This window comes from Chlorocebus sabaeus, chromosome 8 (assembly GCF_047675955.1).
Source record: "Chlorocebus sabaeus isolate Y175 chromosome 8, mChlSab1.0.hap1, whole genome shotgun sequence".
Classification (NCBI taxonomy): Eukaryota; Metazoa; Chordata; class Mammalia; order Primates; family Cercopithecidae; genus Chlorocebus; species Chlorocebus sabaeus.
The window spans coordinates 65,435,494-65,451,697 of record NC_132911.1 but is presented as its reverse complement, the minus strand read 5'-3'; the positions used below and the strand labels follow the sequence as shown (position 1 = coordinate 65,451,697).

The window sequence follows — 16,204 nt, the reverse complement described above, 5'->3', positions numbered from 1 at the left end:
TCTAGAACACTGAAAACAACTAAGCATAAATGAAGTCAGCATAATTAATGATATGGTTTGGCTCCATGTCCCCATCCAAATCTCGTGTTGAGTTGTAATCCGCAGTGTTGGAGGTGGGGCCTGGTGGGAGGTGATTGGATCATGGGGGTGGTTTTTAATGGTTAAGCACCATCAACCTAGTGCTGTCTAGTGAGAGAATTCTCAGGAGATCTGGTTGTTTAAAAGTGTGTGGCACTTTCCTTCATTCTCTCTCTTCTGCCCCGTTATGTGAAGATGTGCCTGCTTCCCCTTCACCTTCTGCCATGATTATAAGTTTCATGAGGTCTCCCTAGCAATGCTTTCTATGCAGCCTGCAAAACTGTGAGTTAAATAAACCTCTTTCCTTAATAAATTACCCAGTCTCAGGTAATTCCTTATAGCAATGCAAGAATGGACTAATACAATTATTCCCCAGAATTATCAATACTTTCTTATTTCAAAATCCAAAATGTTAATGTGCCATTTTGGGGAGGACGGCTGTTGCCTCTAGTTTACACAGATGTCCTGTACCAATGAGTTGCGTGTCTCAGAAAGAATTATTCTATTGCAGTTGGAGTGAGCCGCCTATATGTTTGCACCATTGCTAAGCATCCGGCTGAACAATGGTGTCCTCACTGGCAGGAACTGTGTGTTCTCATCGCTGTCCTCAGTGTCCTAAGACAAGCTCTGGTACAAAGTCTATACTCACTGAATGTTTGTTGACTGAATGATAAAGATGGATGAATCTTAAGACCTGAAAATCTGTCTCATCAGTGAAGCAATGTAGTGAGAGACTCATCGTTAATTATGTTAATTATGATATGATATATGATACGTTATGCCATATCATTACAGAATAACAGAGTAGAAACATGGAAAGGTAGCCCAGGCCCAGGTGGGGTCCTGACCAAATTCTAGATTGATAGTGTTAAAATATGCAAATACCTTTCCAGGATTAGACGACCCCACCCCAAACTATCAACCACAAAACAGCCAGTGGTCACCAAGGTGCCCTACACTGTTATCATCTTGAAGAGAAAGAGTAATGACATGAGGCAGTGAAGAGGCACTTTAGAAATTCCTTTTAATGGTTATGGAGGTTGATATATTTTTAGGTTAAACCTATGTCTCCCCATGAAACATAAGAATGTTAATGATTATATCTCTGTGAAAGTTCAATTCGTAGGTGATGTTTTGGAAATTCATTCATTATTCTTTCTCATTCAACATTCATTGGATATTGTGCCATGCACCAAAGATGTAAACATGAAAAAGACATGATCCCGTGCCCTCAAGGAACCTGCAGTCTTGGGAAGAGGGGTAAGAATGCACAAAGTAAACACACAATTACAATAAAGTCGGGTAAAGACAACTGGTTCTCACATCAGACTACCATTACCCAACTCCCACTCTGTATTCACTAGTTGTGTAACATGAGTGAGTTCTTTAACTTCTAAAAGCCTTATGTCATCAAAGGTAAAAGAGGGGTCATAGTACTAATATCTATCATGGAAAGTTCTCAGGTGGGTTAAATGAGGTAATATATATTAATGCTAAGCAGAGCTTGTCATTAGTATACAAAATGTTAGCTATGATAACAGTAGCTGTTACACTTCCATTGTAACTGCATTAATATAAATATAAACAGAGGTAGGGTGCCTGAGAAAAACAGGTTTGGGAGGCAAGTGGAAGAAGACTACCTTTCTCAAGGACCATAAAGAGGCATCAGTAGGCAAATTGTGTTGTTGGAGTTGGATGATTGGAGTTGGGATAGGGGATGGCTGTCTCTCCTTTGGGTGTCTGACAGATCAAGTCCAAAGGGTGGAAGGCATTTAAAAACCTCAACTGTTCAAGGCAAGGCTTATAGTCCCAACCAGCTGGACCAGAGAATGTGACAAAGGGCAGAAGATGAAGCAGAGGAGGAAATGCAGACGGTGGATCATAAGAACCTTACTTTATTTCAATAGCTTTGCAGGTCATTGAAGAACTTTAATCAGGGAAGTGATGTAACAGAATTTTGAAAGGGTCACCCCAGCTATGGTGTAACCTAGAATGACTCAGAAGAGATGAGACTAGAGGCAGGGATACTAGCTAAGAAGCTGTTGCAGTAATGAAAGAAGAAATGATGAGAACCTAAACTAAGGCAATAGTATTGGAAGCAAAGAGAAGTGAAGAGATTTCACAAGTTTATAAGAAGAAAGTGGTAGGACTTGCCAATTAATTGGATGTAAAGACCAAAGCAAGGGGCAGTCAAGGATGGCTCCTGGAATTCTGGCTTGAGATACTAGGTGGACGACATAGCAGGTAGAGTGAGAAAGATGATGCTTTCAGTTTGGGATATATCAAGTTTGGGGTCCTTTATAGGTCTTTCAGGAAGAAATGTCTAGCAGGGATTTGGATAGAAATGTCTGGCACTCAGGAGAAATAGAGGTAATTCAAGTCATGGAGAGGATCTAAGAAGTTATTTTATGCATTGAAAATACTTGATATTAAGCCATCTACTAATGCCATTTTTGTTTTTGTTATTAAAGATGAGAACACCAAAGACAGAATATATGGTTCTTCTAGAAGATCCACTTTCAATTTTACTAAAGTGAATGACCCACTTTGATGAAAAGAATAATGACTTCTAAGGTCTCTTACAACTCTAATGTTACAATTCTATTGTTCATCTGGAATTGCCTTTTGAGAACAGCACACCTGTGGCCTTAAAGCTTCCTGGGTGAACATGTGAAATATTCTTTTTTTAATGAAAGTTCATTATGCGTAAAGCCACACAACCCCAAACATGCAGTGATGATGCTTACAGCAAAGAAAAACCAAGTAAAGACACTATCTACATTTACCTACTCTGATCCCAATTGGCTGCAAACAGCAAAAGAATCTTCCTGCCGTAATGGTCTCGGTTTTCCAGCACCCCAGGGAATCCATCGATCAGAGCCCTCTTAATGCCGGGATCATCTGCCTTGAAGTTTTTGAACATGTCCAGGTTTAGTTGGCGGTACTGGAAATACTGAGCCAGGAGTCTAAAGGCATCCGCTTGGTGAAACTTCCTGGCTCGGAGAAATCTCAGGATGAAGGCATCATCTGTACGTAAAAATCCAATGTCAGGCCTGGTGATGATCATGTCCCTGACTTGCTGAATATCCTGATGTAAAACATCTGGGTTTTCATTCAGTTCCAGGCGAGCTTTCTCTATAGTCTCTGGACTGAGTCCAGCCTGTAAATGGGTCATCTTGGCCAAATCTCCGTTCCAAGTGCTTAACTTCTGATATTTTGGAAGAAGAGAGACTGGTCCCATTCACCTGATGGTCTGCTGAAACTGTATCCCATTCAACGGTGTTTTACTACCAGACTGCCCTGGAACAGACAAATAGAGGGTCTTCTTTCACATTCAGGCCCTATGTGGTGGTGTTCATCCAAAAAAGAAGCAGAACTGAGGCCATTGCTTACTGAAAAACAAATACACACAAAAGAAAAAAAAGAGAGATGATACAAAGAAAGTCTGGGCAAATTAATTGGAACTTAGATAGAAAAATAGTATATTAGGTTGTGGGTCTGATTAGATTAGGTGTCCAAAGAACAAATGATAAATGGGGTATTGAGCATAAGTTGATTATAGACAACTTGAATATCTAATATGCAAATATTTGAAATATGTTTGGGAACATTTTAGTTCCATTGACTAGTTAACTTAATAGTGCTTGATCAGATTAGCAAAAGCATGCACTTTTATTAATTACCTTAAGAAACAGTGAGAGGAGAGAAGGATACTTCTCTGTGACAGCATGCTTTATGGGACCACTCACAGGCCTAGATATGGAAGAGAAATTATAGCTATGGTACAATTTAATGCTTCCCATTGGTCTCTTTTCTCAAACAGAAGTATCTTTCACAGAAATACCCCTTCCCCCACTTTCTTAAAGCCAACCATTTGCATCTTAACTATAAAAAACTTACCCTATTTTAACCCCACCAGTGTTCATGACTCACAGGAGTCCTCCACCAGTATATGTGAAGAGTCAGGATGGGAACGGGCTTGTGGCTGGAAACTTGACCTCCAATAACAAATTCAACGATGGGCAAGGAGGCTTACAGGGACATTTGCAAATGGCTTTATTATTTGCATTTGTCATTCTTTTAACTACGAAAGCAGAGGGACTTGAGACTCTTGATTCGCTCTCTACCCAACCCAATATCCATATAGGCTTAAAAATCCTTCCATTGTATATAACCTGCCTGTTTTCCTAAGATGCTCTTTTACTTATGATATTTTAATCCCCTCAGATACATCCTTTATGATTTCTCCACCAAAATGGTATACAGAGGAACACCCATACTGTGTGTATCTTATTTTAAATATAAATGCTTAAACTCTTGCAGCCATCTGTTTGGTCTAACCTGGAAGTTCCAAAAATCAGAAGACACACTAAGTATAAATAAACTTAAAAGCATTTATTTTTCCTAGCTTTCTTACGTCAATCTTATCTGCAATAAGAGGCAGAATATTGACTCCCAATCTAATCATTATTGGTAATGCTTTATCATATAAAATTACTTAAATGATGATTGTTCTGCTTAATTTAGGACTAACAGTAATTTCTTAAGAGAGACAATCAGCTTACTTATTTCTACTTTATATATCTTTGTATATGGAGGAGATAAAAGACAGTTTAAGTAACTGGTATTCATTTTCAAGACAATAGAATAAGAAAAATAATTTCATTTATAAAATATTGGCTTCGTAAAATAACTTGTAAGAAAATAGAATTTAGCTCTGTGATGTTCTGTAAGAAACAGAAGATCCTTACTTCTCACTAGTTTTGAGGACTCATAACAGTAAAGGAAAATAGTACTACCAACTCTTCCCAGAATTGGAAGAAATTTCAAAATCTGTCTAGTTCAATGCCCACCTAACGTTAAAATTCCTTCTCCAACAGCCCTTTCAGAAAATGGCCTCACCTCGTGTCTTCCTTCTCCAGTTCTTCCCTACACTCATTGCAATCTATCTTTCATATGCTGCTGAAACTATTCACATTCATCAATGACACGGATGATGATATAACTTATTATCCAAACTTAGGCACTACAACGTGTTAATAATAATGATGCTAGAACAACAGGTTCCAAGCAAACTCAGACAGATGGTCACTCTACTAGTAAACGTCATTTTTGTTACTACATCCAACAAACAAACTTCAGCACCTACTGTAGGTGAGCTTTCTCAATATTTAATGCTGAATACATCATCTTTCTTAGACCTCCTTCTCCCATTTTCCCATTCTTTTCTGTAACTCCATTTACCTTTGATTTGTCACCTAGCCCTTTGTCCCTCTCTGCTCAATCTTCTCCTTCTGTGCTCACATCTTCAATGCTAGTGTTTTCCAAGATCCTGACCCCATGATCTGCCATCTACAACATCAGTCCATAGCTCCCTTCAGATCTTCAGGCTGCACATTCTACAACCTACTGAACATCTCCACTTATTTGACTCACAGACAACACAAACTCATTATGTTCAAAACTAAACTAATCATGGTTCCTTATCCTGAATTTGCTCCTCCGCCTTTGTCTCTTAGTGAATGACATCATCTTCTACGCAGTTTCCCATGCTAGAAACCTGGGAGTCAACTATCATTCCACCCTCTCTCTTACTGGCGGCTACCAGGCAATTACTTCCATAATGTTTTTCAAACTTGCCCGGTTATTTCCATCCCCATGATCACTGTCTTTGTTTAGACTGCATCACTACTCATCTGTTCAGTCCTGTGACATTTTCCCTATTGGTATGCTTGCTGCCAGTCCATTCTCTGCATTTCAACCCATTCTCTGTATTACAGTTGAAATATGTTTATGTCACTCCTTGATTAACATCCATCATTAGCATCTAGTTGTCCTAGGATAAAGTATAAAACTATGCAACCTGATTTCAAGACCTTTCATCTTCTGGTCTCTTTATAACTCTCCAGATTTATTGTCTGGCCAGGCAGCCATCAGCAGTTTCTTCTCACCTTTGTGTGCCTTGGTAAAAGCTGCTCTCTCTCTGCCTAGAATAACTACTGATTGACTCTTCTTTGCCCTTCAGAAGTAAATTTGAAACTCATTTCTCTAGGAAACCCTTCCTGGCCTTCAGAGGTCACAGTAGTCCCATACCCCTGACCACACCAAATTCTGTTGCCATTTTCTTTTCTCTCTCTTAATCCCGAACACCTTACAGAGAAGGCCTGGATTTAATTCATCTGTGTATCTCTGATACAGGGTGTGGCCAAAAGAGGGTCAGCTCCACCAGCAGAGTGACTTCATTGCATTCACCACCACATCCTCAGTGCCTAGCACAGTGCCTGCCATGAAGTAGATGCTCAGTAAATAGGCCTAGAATACATGAATAAAGAAAGTAGTCAAAATGTTTGAATGAGTGAATAAGTGTTTCAGTACCTCCAGGACAGTTTATCCTTAAATGAGATATTGTGACTGATTGATTAATGTTGATGATTCCTCATCTACAAAGTATTTTTTTTCCTGGAGAATTTAGCCTAATCACATTGTGCTTCAGATTCTCACCTCCCTAAAGTATGCCAGGTAATGTTCACAGTTCCAACACATGGAGCACAGTGCTTAAAGCACAAGGCACAGCAATGACTTATTCCTTACAGAAGATTTAAAGCTTGGGGCAAGTTACTTACCTTACAGTTCAGGGAACTCAACATTGTTTCTGAGATAAATTACTATGGGTTCAAAAGGAAAGTTGAGGTTGCATTTTTCATGGCCTGCTTCCACATATAGCTTTGCCTCCAATCTATAATATCCGAAATAAATTTTCTTCAATGTATATCTTTATTCTGTGCTCAGCATACAGTAGAAGCTTCTGGGGAGAATACTCAAGCCAGGGTCACTGGGTTTTATAACTTAGGATAACATGGATATTTTCTGTTAAAGGCAAATTCTTCATATCAGAAGTCTGAATAGACTGCTACTTAAATAACAACTTCAACTGATAATATTTAAGGCTCTAGAAAGGCTATATGAAGAATGTTCACCAGGATATAGCATTTTCATTTGACTATAATCTTTTGTTCACATAAAGGACTTGGTTCTCATTCAACTTTTCCAAATTATAAATGGATACATTGAACTTGTATCACATGAAGAAGTAGAAATGGTTTTCTGTGCTGGTAGTATTAATAATAATAATTCGTATTATATATTATAGCTATTTATTATGTTCTAGGCATTTGCAGTCTCTCTTTTTATAGGCTACAGTATTTAATCCTCAGAACAACTGTATGAAATAAGTATATTATTGTCTTCATTTTTCAAATGAGGAAACTAAGGCACAGAAAGGTTAAATGACTGCCCCAAATTATACAGACACTAAGAGGCAGAAACTGGATTCAGCCAAAAGTGATCTTTCTCTGAAACCATGCTCTTTACTGTTATGCTGTCCTCTCCTATGTGTAGCAGAGAGATTTTATTATTTATGATTTAAGACCTATGTGACCATCTGCAAGTTTCAGAACCTCACTCTGGTTCCCTAAAATTCCTTTCAAACTTACCATTCTATGAGCCTAAATATGCCAATGGATGAATAGACTTTCTTGGGTGGCTTAATACTCTGCCTTACAGATGTCCAGTTGCCATCTTTTCCTCCTTCCTTCATTGGAAGATGACTGGTGCTGTTCGAAATCAAGCTGTCTATGCCTTTTCCAGCAATCACTAATTTTTGCTCTTCCTTTAGGTATTTTCCTTTGGCAAAAATGACAGATCAAAGATAACAGATCTTGTCATTCTGTTTGAAGGATTGATTGCCGTGCCCAGCAGAGTGCCAAGCATGGTATCAGCATTGAAATGTGCTTGATGATCGAACAGGCCACTTTAGGCAGATTCATGTAAGCCTCAGAGGCCATCTCCCTGCAATGTGGTTTAGTCCCAAATGATTCCGTATTTAGACACCATTTCAAATGCATGGAGAGTAATTCGCAAACTTCCTCTGGGAAGGTCAAGGTGGGGAATACCTCCTTTCACTCCAGTCCACACCTTTCCAGTGAACTAGAAAATTAGGTAATGATATTTTTGTATGAGAGGGAGAAAAGAAGAGTATCCATACTATGATATTTAAAATAATGTTATCTGTAGATTCTAGTTTTATATTTCATCTCAAGTTGCCATTAGAAACAAATCTTTTTGTATTTCCTCATACAGAATTTAGTCTTAAGAAAGTACATCTACAAACATACACTGTACTCTTCAGAATCAAAGAATTTAAGCATAAAAATACTTTCAGAAAAGTATGATAATTCAAATGAAATCAATTTGGTAATTTTATGATCTCTTATTCTCATTTATTTATTTTGTTATAATCTTCAGAAACAGACATACAATACATCAGGAAAAAGTCAAAATAATATTAGCAATGTCTTATCTAAAAATATGTATATATATATATATGTGTGTATGTAGTGTTTCAAAGCATTTTATATCAGTTATTTTTTCTTTGTTACAATGATCCTGCAATAGACAGAAGAAAGATAATTCCTTGGGAAGTGCTGAGGTAAAATTCTGTGAAATAATGTTGGTAAAAGTGCTTGTAAAAGGAAAAGATCTACTTTACTTTAACTGTAAATTCTTGTTAATACTATAATTATGCTGTATTTGGGTACATATTCGGGGTACATAACAGCTAAGTCAGATAATGAGCTAGTCTTCAAGTTGGAAAACCAACAAATATTCATAGAGTACTTATTAGGTGCCAAGGTATTTGATATTATATAGTCTAATTTCCACACCAATCCTTAAAGTTAGGTTCTTACTATTAGATGAAAAGATGAATCTGAGATTTAGATATGGCTGAAAGAACAAAGATTTGCACTCAAACCTACTTTACCCACATTTTGTCCAAGACTCTGCTCTCCAAGTAGGTGCCGTCTTTAACATCACTCTGAGTACCAGTGCCCTCACACTCAACTACACTCACATAATAAACACACATCCATACCCTGTCAGTCCTAAAGGACATCATTTAAGGGATGTTGTAAAATTGCCCAAATTTGGGGAGGAAATAGAATATTGTTGTCACGATCAGAAAAATAAGATCTGTAAAGCCTAAATATTATTTGAAATATAAGAACTTCAATAACTGCTGAACAACACCTCAAATTTGCATGGCTTCTGGGTGTTCTTAGTAATACAAAGAACAATTTTAAATACATATAAATTTAAATTAATACAAATATAAAATAAGAAACTATAGCCATATTTGTTTTGTGGGTTTCTTTTACAAGAAAAAGATGAAAAATTAATACTGGTGACAACACTTTGTACATGAAAGTCTAACCAACTACCTCACCCATTGGTATGTGTGAATTTATGTTTCCAGATTTTTTAAATGTATTGAATTGGGTTAACCCTTATAGCTCTTTACCTTGCTAAAACCTTACTTCAAATTTTTAAATTGAATATGCATTTTTACCTAGAAATACCAAAAGGAATTTTTATAGTGAATGAAATAAAAATAGATGCTGCTGATATATCTAAACCCAAACTGAAAAATCATAGTGACCAAAAATCTTTCTTTTTAAGTGTTACTCTATTTGAAATCTTTCTTGAAAGATAATACACTCCCTTACAACCTATTTAGTCTATACTTAAATCTCAGAGGCTGGTTGATTACATGTTCCATGGTACTGACCAGAAGGAGTCTTTTTTCTCATGGATGAATTTTCAGATTGGTCATTATGGTTTGTAGGACTTCTGCATGAGTACTGGCTACGGAACATCAAACCTGTGGGTAACAAAGTGACCCCGAATTCATTGACTTTCTTTAAATATTAGCCAACTTACAGATACAAACTATCTGTACTAGGGGCAAGATGAGTAGTCTGCAAGGATAGAGAGGAGACTCTGAATTATCTGAAAGCGTGGTGTGACCAGAATTTAGCCCGTGCTACACAGAACACTTTTCACCACCTTTAGCTTATTCCTAGCCTAGGACTAACTCTTGCCACATAAATACTAATTATGTAGACTCCCTTGGCTCCCTTTAAAACAGCAAAAAAGCACACAAACATTTGCTCCCATTTGTTCCTGCTCTTAAGAAATGTTAAAAGTAGATTGGAATGAGCTCCATCAGAGTAGAGACACTGAAAACTTTTGTAAACAAAATAGATGCCAGGTCAGAATTAGAATAGACTCCAACTCAGGGAAGATGGCCCTATGTGACAGATGATTCTAGCATCATTTTGCAGTTTTCCTTGGGGTAAATAATGCAAGGAGTTGAGGGGAAAGCCAACTTATAGAGAAAGTATGAGATTTTTGTTCCTCCTCACTGTGTTTGGTAGAAAAAGTCTTTAATTGAAGTAGCATTTACCTTACACCTCAATGTATCTTAAACAAAGATAATATATAGGGAAATAATTGTTGAGCCATAGGATATTAGACTGGAATGTTTCGTAGGCTATTCAACTACCCCCATAAGAAGTCATTGGCAGTTGATACCCCAATTTGTGCTTCCTAGGGGTATCAATGGGAAGAGAAAGGAAAACAAACAAACAAACAAAAACCTTGACCCTTCTGTCTTCAAAGGGAAAGATTATTTCTGTAAGAATAGACTCTCTTTTTTAAGGAAGAGGACCTAAAAGAAGATAAGAAAGGTAGGAATCACCCCAAAACAGTCATTAACTCTATTTGCCCCCTTTTCCACTAAATGTTTTCCCAGCAGATCCATGTAACTGTGAACCTTCTTCTGGATGTGACTGCACAGACAATGGCAGCAGTAGGAATCACAGCTAAGAAAACTGCCTGGGAAAAGTAAAACACAGCAGCATGCTTAAGGGTGAGGTGGGAGGAAAGAGGCTATTTTTATAACTTTCTCCTCAATTAGAAATAGAATTTCTGAGCTCTTATTACTTCAGAACATGGGGTGGTTTTTGTTTTGTTTTAGAATAAGTGTTATTATTTAGTAGTCAGACATAAAAGTGAGAATGTTAAAAAAGAAAACTTTTCTTTGTTCTTGCTTCTCAAAGAGTGGTCCATGCATCAGCAGTGGCAGCAGAACCCAGGAACTTGTTAGTGACGCAGCATGTCAGGACTTACCTAGACCTGCTGAACAGGTAACAGAATCCCCAGGCAATTTGCATGCAAATTAATGTTTGAGAAAAGTTGGTCTAGAGGATTTATAATGACCCAGAGGGGTAGAGAGGTAGATTAATTGCCTCTGAGGCCAGAACTCACGCCGTCTGTGGACAGCGCTACTGCACTGTCCAAGAGGAACATAAAAGTCCCCACAATGTCTTCTTTACCTATGGAGCAATGGCACTCATAATAGTTTATCAGATCACCCAGTTAATTACTCTCACTATGTTTGCATGCTCTATATATCAACCACAAAAGAAGGAAGGGAGGAAGGCAGGGAAATTTAGAGAGAGGGAGAGAAAGGAGGAGGAAAGAAGAGAAAAAAGGAAAGAGAGAGAGATCTCATGAGTTTTGTTTATTTTGTTTTAATTTAACCACACATTAAGAAACTTTTTGCGTATAGATCCTGTAATTTAACATGCCCCTCTGCACCATGCTATTCCCAGGCCCGTAACTTCCTCCTACTTTCTCCAAAACTATAAAATAATGAATATTGAATAAGCTATGTAAGTGACAAACATAAATATATGGAACTTTGCCTAAGACCTTTGATACTATTTTAAGGAGTATAGATAGAAAAGGAGTTACAAGTGGTCTGCACAATATTTAGGAACAGGAGATTTGGCTAAAAGCATCCTGGAAACAAGAGCAGATCATCTCAAACACATGTGGAGAAATTTATGCTGGCTCAGAAATTAGGAAGCACAAAAGCTCACAGGAAATTAGTCTACCACACGGGAAACTTTCTCGGATACTGCCTGTCACAGAACAGGTGCATAAAGGGACAGAGCCTAGGGCAACCTGACCTGAGAAGGTGTAATAAAGGGCTGTGGGAGGCATCGGAGATAGGGAAGAAAAATGAACTTATTATCTCAATAAATGAAAGTTTTTTATGGGGCAGGGGATGTTTAGCCAGTTCATTTTCAATCCATAAAGAATCAAGCAAAAGAGTATAAACTTCCCTTAAACTAAGAAAAACTTAGATTGGTAATTAAACATGAGTTTCAATAAAGAGACATACATCAGTTACAGGTTGCAGACTTGTCAAAATTCACACTGTGGACCTTCTTTTGAAACAACTTTATTCTGGTGATATCTGGATAAAATTAACAACAGTCAAAACAAGCAATATTTGGGAGAAGATTGAAAAGAAGGTCTCTGTTGGCAATGTTGAGGACATATTTCTGGACTGATTGCATATAGTCAAGCTTCATATTTTGTATACTCATTCTGCTGTGCTGCCTCCTCTGTCTGAGTCACTGTGTAACAGGGACAGTAGAGAAGATCAAAGTCAGCCTGGATCCATTTACTAAGGATGGAAGGCTCTGCTATCAGGGAGTATGTAAAGTTGTGAATACACTTCCTAGGGATAATAAAGTGCCTCTCTTTGTAAAACCTTCAGAAGTGAGCAGACACCACCAGTTCTGAAAAGTTCAAGATTTTGCCTTTTGGGAAATGAAAGACCTTCCAGCTGTCTACTCCATGATTCTAAATGAGACACTCTTCTATGAACATGTCTACAAAAATATATGATGACACTGCTGGAAAACATTTTCTTTTCACCTTTAAATCCATTATAAAAATGAGCAATTTCTGTTATTGAAAATATTTTTAAAGGTGAAATAGCTCTCAATAGAAAAGATTTAAGTAAGGAAGCCAGGATATTGTCATTCTATAAAAATCAATAAGCTCAGCATAACATTTCAGTCAAGAAAAGTCATTGCTTACAGACAGATGCCTGTAAATCTCACTGAAGCAGCATTGTTTTAAAATTTCCCCAGCCCCAGGAGATTGTATTAAACACAGGAAGACAGAAGCTCTAGAGGCACTGGATTCCTGGCCTGCATTTCTGGTGTGAAGCAGCTAGAATTGGCAATATGTACACTTTTAAAAATTGTCTGAGCTGAACCATTCTTTGCAGACAGAAAAGGGAATTTTAAGAATCTGCTTTCTCAAGGACTTTTAAGAGATCTTGCTTACTGTGGATATTACCAAACCAAGGACATTATGTGGATGATCAAATTTTCTTCCTCTATAAAATCCATTTCACCACATATTTTGCAAGTTTTCTTGCTTGGGATCCAAAAGTGAATGAATTTTAGAGGCAGGTGAAATCATATCTATATAATTAGTGGCAGTAATTAACTTTTGATGCAATGCTACTATTTCTCATTCTAAAAGTGAATTAAGTATGAATTTTCCTCAGAACTTCTTCCAGAAGACACGTATTTGTGACTGTCTTTATTCTCAACAATGCCTCTAATGGTGAGCAAGCTGGTTTAGATGAAACTTGCTTCACTGTCTTTAAGAGACAGAATAAATACACAAGGGCAATTTTAAAATCAAGCTTTTCTGTGCTCTGTTTTAAACTTTCTTGTCACATGTGACCTATTATTCCCATTTAAATAATCTCATTTTTAATTAAGATGTTAATTTCATTAAAAACACTTGTCAAAAAATCCCAATGCTGTACTGTTCAGTAAAAATCAATTAAATGAGCACCCAGCAAAGTATTTTTATTTATGACAGGCTCAGGCACTAATTTTCTGGTGCTTTTTAGCTCTTATAAAACAGATGATCCTGGCTAAATCAAATGGGGACTATGACTTGGGCTTAGACTTTCAGGTTCAAATTAATCAGACATTTGAAAGATGTTCCAACTTCCCTTCAGCTGACATAGAAAATGATAGCACTCTAAAAGCAGAGCCTGGCAGAACGGAGTTACATAAAATGCCTTTTCAATTTTTGCACTCTATTACCCTTTACTATTATAGGAAAATGGTGTTATCACCTGATTACTGAGAAAGCACACAAAAATCTAGCCTTCCAAATCTGAGCCAGTCCTTGACTGATGATGAACAAAGCAAGGCCATCTGGTCTGAATATCATTACTACTTTGGCCATTTGGGCAAGGGATCTATTTTCTTTGCTCCAAAGAGAGGTTTAAGATTTGAAATAGAAATGAAATAAGTAGACAGGAAGAAACATTGGAACAAATAGTTCATTCGAATGAGAGCCCTCTTTCTTAAGTTACAATCATTACCATCATTTTTATTTTTATTCTGGCCAGAATGAATCTCTGGGGTCCCGATTTTGCAAAACATTTTAGTAAAAACAGAAGAAAAAACTTAATTCTAGAGTTTCTGCCTTTAAACACTTAGGAAAGGAAACGGACGTGTGGGTGAATATGAGTCATCAGTCACCCCCACCCTTCTTCCTGGTGATTCTCCATTGGAAAAGAAGAAACAGGTTGAGCTTGCATTTCTATTTTTCTGGAATCACATTATGCCCTAGGCCATGTTAATTTCCTCAACTAAACAGACCCTAATCTGCTGAAAGGCAGCTGGCTAACTGCTGGTGTCTGGCAAGTGCCCCATCTGTCCCCGTGCCTGGGGTCTCTCCCTCCTGCCTTCACTTTCCCTTTCTCGCAAACAGGCGTCTCTCTTTGTTTTCAGGGGTTTGTTCACCTGAACTTTCCTTCCTATGCCTGTCAACTTGAGCTCTTTCCCTCTACCCTGCGGACCTCGGGCTTTGTCTAAGTAGCAAGACACAGTTGTGTGACTATAGTTACCGCGCTGGTGATGGTGGCTATGATGACGGTGATGGTGGAGATGGGGGTGCTGATGTGTAAGGGGGCGCAGGCTGAGCGGGCGCCGGGAGGAGGATGGACCGCGGAGGCGGCGGGGAGCGGGGTGCGGTGCGGAAGGGATGGAGTGCAGAGGGATTGCAGATGGGAGCTGTCCACATACCGAAGTGCTGAAACGCCGCAGCCATGGCATCGCAAGAGCGGGGGAAAGGCGGGGAGGCTCTGCAAATACAGAGGGGAGAAAAAAGGCAACAAATACCTTCACACGGCCGCCCAGCCTTGCTTTGGGAATGTATTTCTGCAGGTGTCCTCGCTGCTGAACTGGGTGGGTGAGATCCCCTATTCTGGCAGGTTCGGGCTCAGATTTCTCTAGAAAGCTGTGAATGAGAGCTCGAGCTCCACACGGGGCTGTGATTTTTGGTAGGAGGCGTGTGCGCCCGATTCTCTGTCCTTCTATACCGAGCCTAGCTTTCCCCTGGGTCCTAAATGCCTCCGTACCACAACCCTCCGTGGTTCCGTTGAGAAGTACCAATAATTTTTTGTAATTTTGTTAACATCTGGGACAAAAAGTACCGGCGCCATCATTCCCCACACAACGTTAAAAATAGAATATTTCAAACGGATTAATGAAAGCGCAAAAGCAGGGGTGTGTGTGTGTGTGTGTGTGTGTGTGTAAATCTGACAGATAAGAAAGTATCACAAACCTATGGGGAAAAAGGATGAATTATTTTACTAACAAATGGTATTAAGAAAATGAACTATTTGAAGAGACTCAAATCAAAGTCTCATTTCACCAAAATAAATTACACATGGATGTTTTTATCAAAAACATAAAACTTAAAAATATAACTAGAAGAACAGAAATATTTTACCGATCTCAGGATAGGGAAGGTTTTCTAAGCACAAGAGGAATAGAAGAAATAAAAAAGAAAAAGATCAGTAAGTTTGAGTGCATAAAAACACTCTTGAATGTCAAAATATTAAAAAAGTAAACACAAATTACCACTTTAAAAAACTGCAGCAAGTAGATGTTTCATACACGAAGTACCACATAAAAGAGAAACACTAACAGCCTTTTAGAAAAAAAGGAGGAATGTTAAATGACAAATAATTTACAGAAGAAATGGGGATGCATAATAAACACATTTTTTAAATATCAACCTCACCAGTAAATGGAAATATGCAGTTTAATATGGCAGTTTGGGCTGAAGTTTTAAATATGCATATCTTATATTGTTGGAATAATAGTGAGATGGCATAACATTTTTACAAATCTATTTCACAATGTACATCCAGTGTCATAAATATACAAGGCATTTAGATCCAGTAGTTTCATTTCTAGTACTTTATGCTAGGGATATATTCAGATATGCAAAGATTTATGTGTATAAATTTCATTTATGATCATAAACATTGTCAAAAAATAAAAAAGCATTAATTTTTCATACAATCTGTAATGTTTAGAGCTATTAA

At 37.9% G+C, this 16,204-nt stretch overlaps 1 protein-coding gene across 1 annotated transcript in view; it reads right to left on the bottom strand.

The window, feature by feature from the left end:
- Positions 1–15,281, bottom strand: part of CLVS1 (clavesin 1) — a 215,624-nt gene extending 200,343 nt beyond the window's left edge. Inside the window, exons 1-2 of the mRNA XM_008000741.3 lie at positions 14,991–15,281; positions 2,865–3,470 (exon numbers count right to left, since the gene is read on the bottom strand). Coding sequence (XP_007998932.1) covers positions 2,865–3,319 — 455 coding nt within the window. The 5' untranslated portion in view covers positions 3,320–3,470; positions 14,991–15,281. The remainder of the gene's footprint in view (positions 1–2,864; positions 3,471–14,990) is intronic.
- Positions 15,282–16,204: the final 923 nt, after the last annotated feature.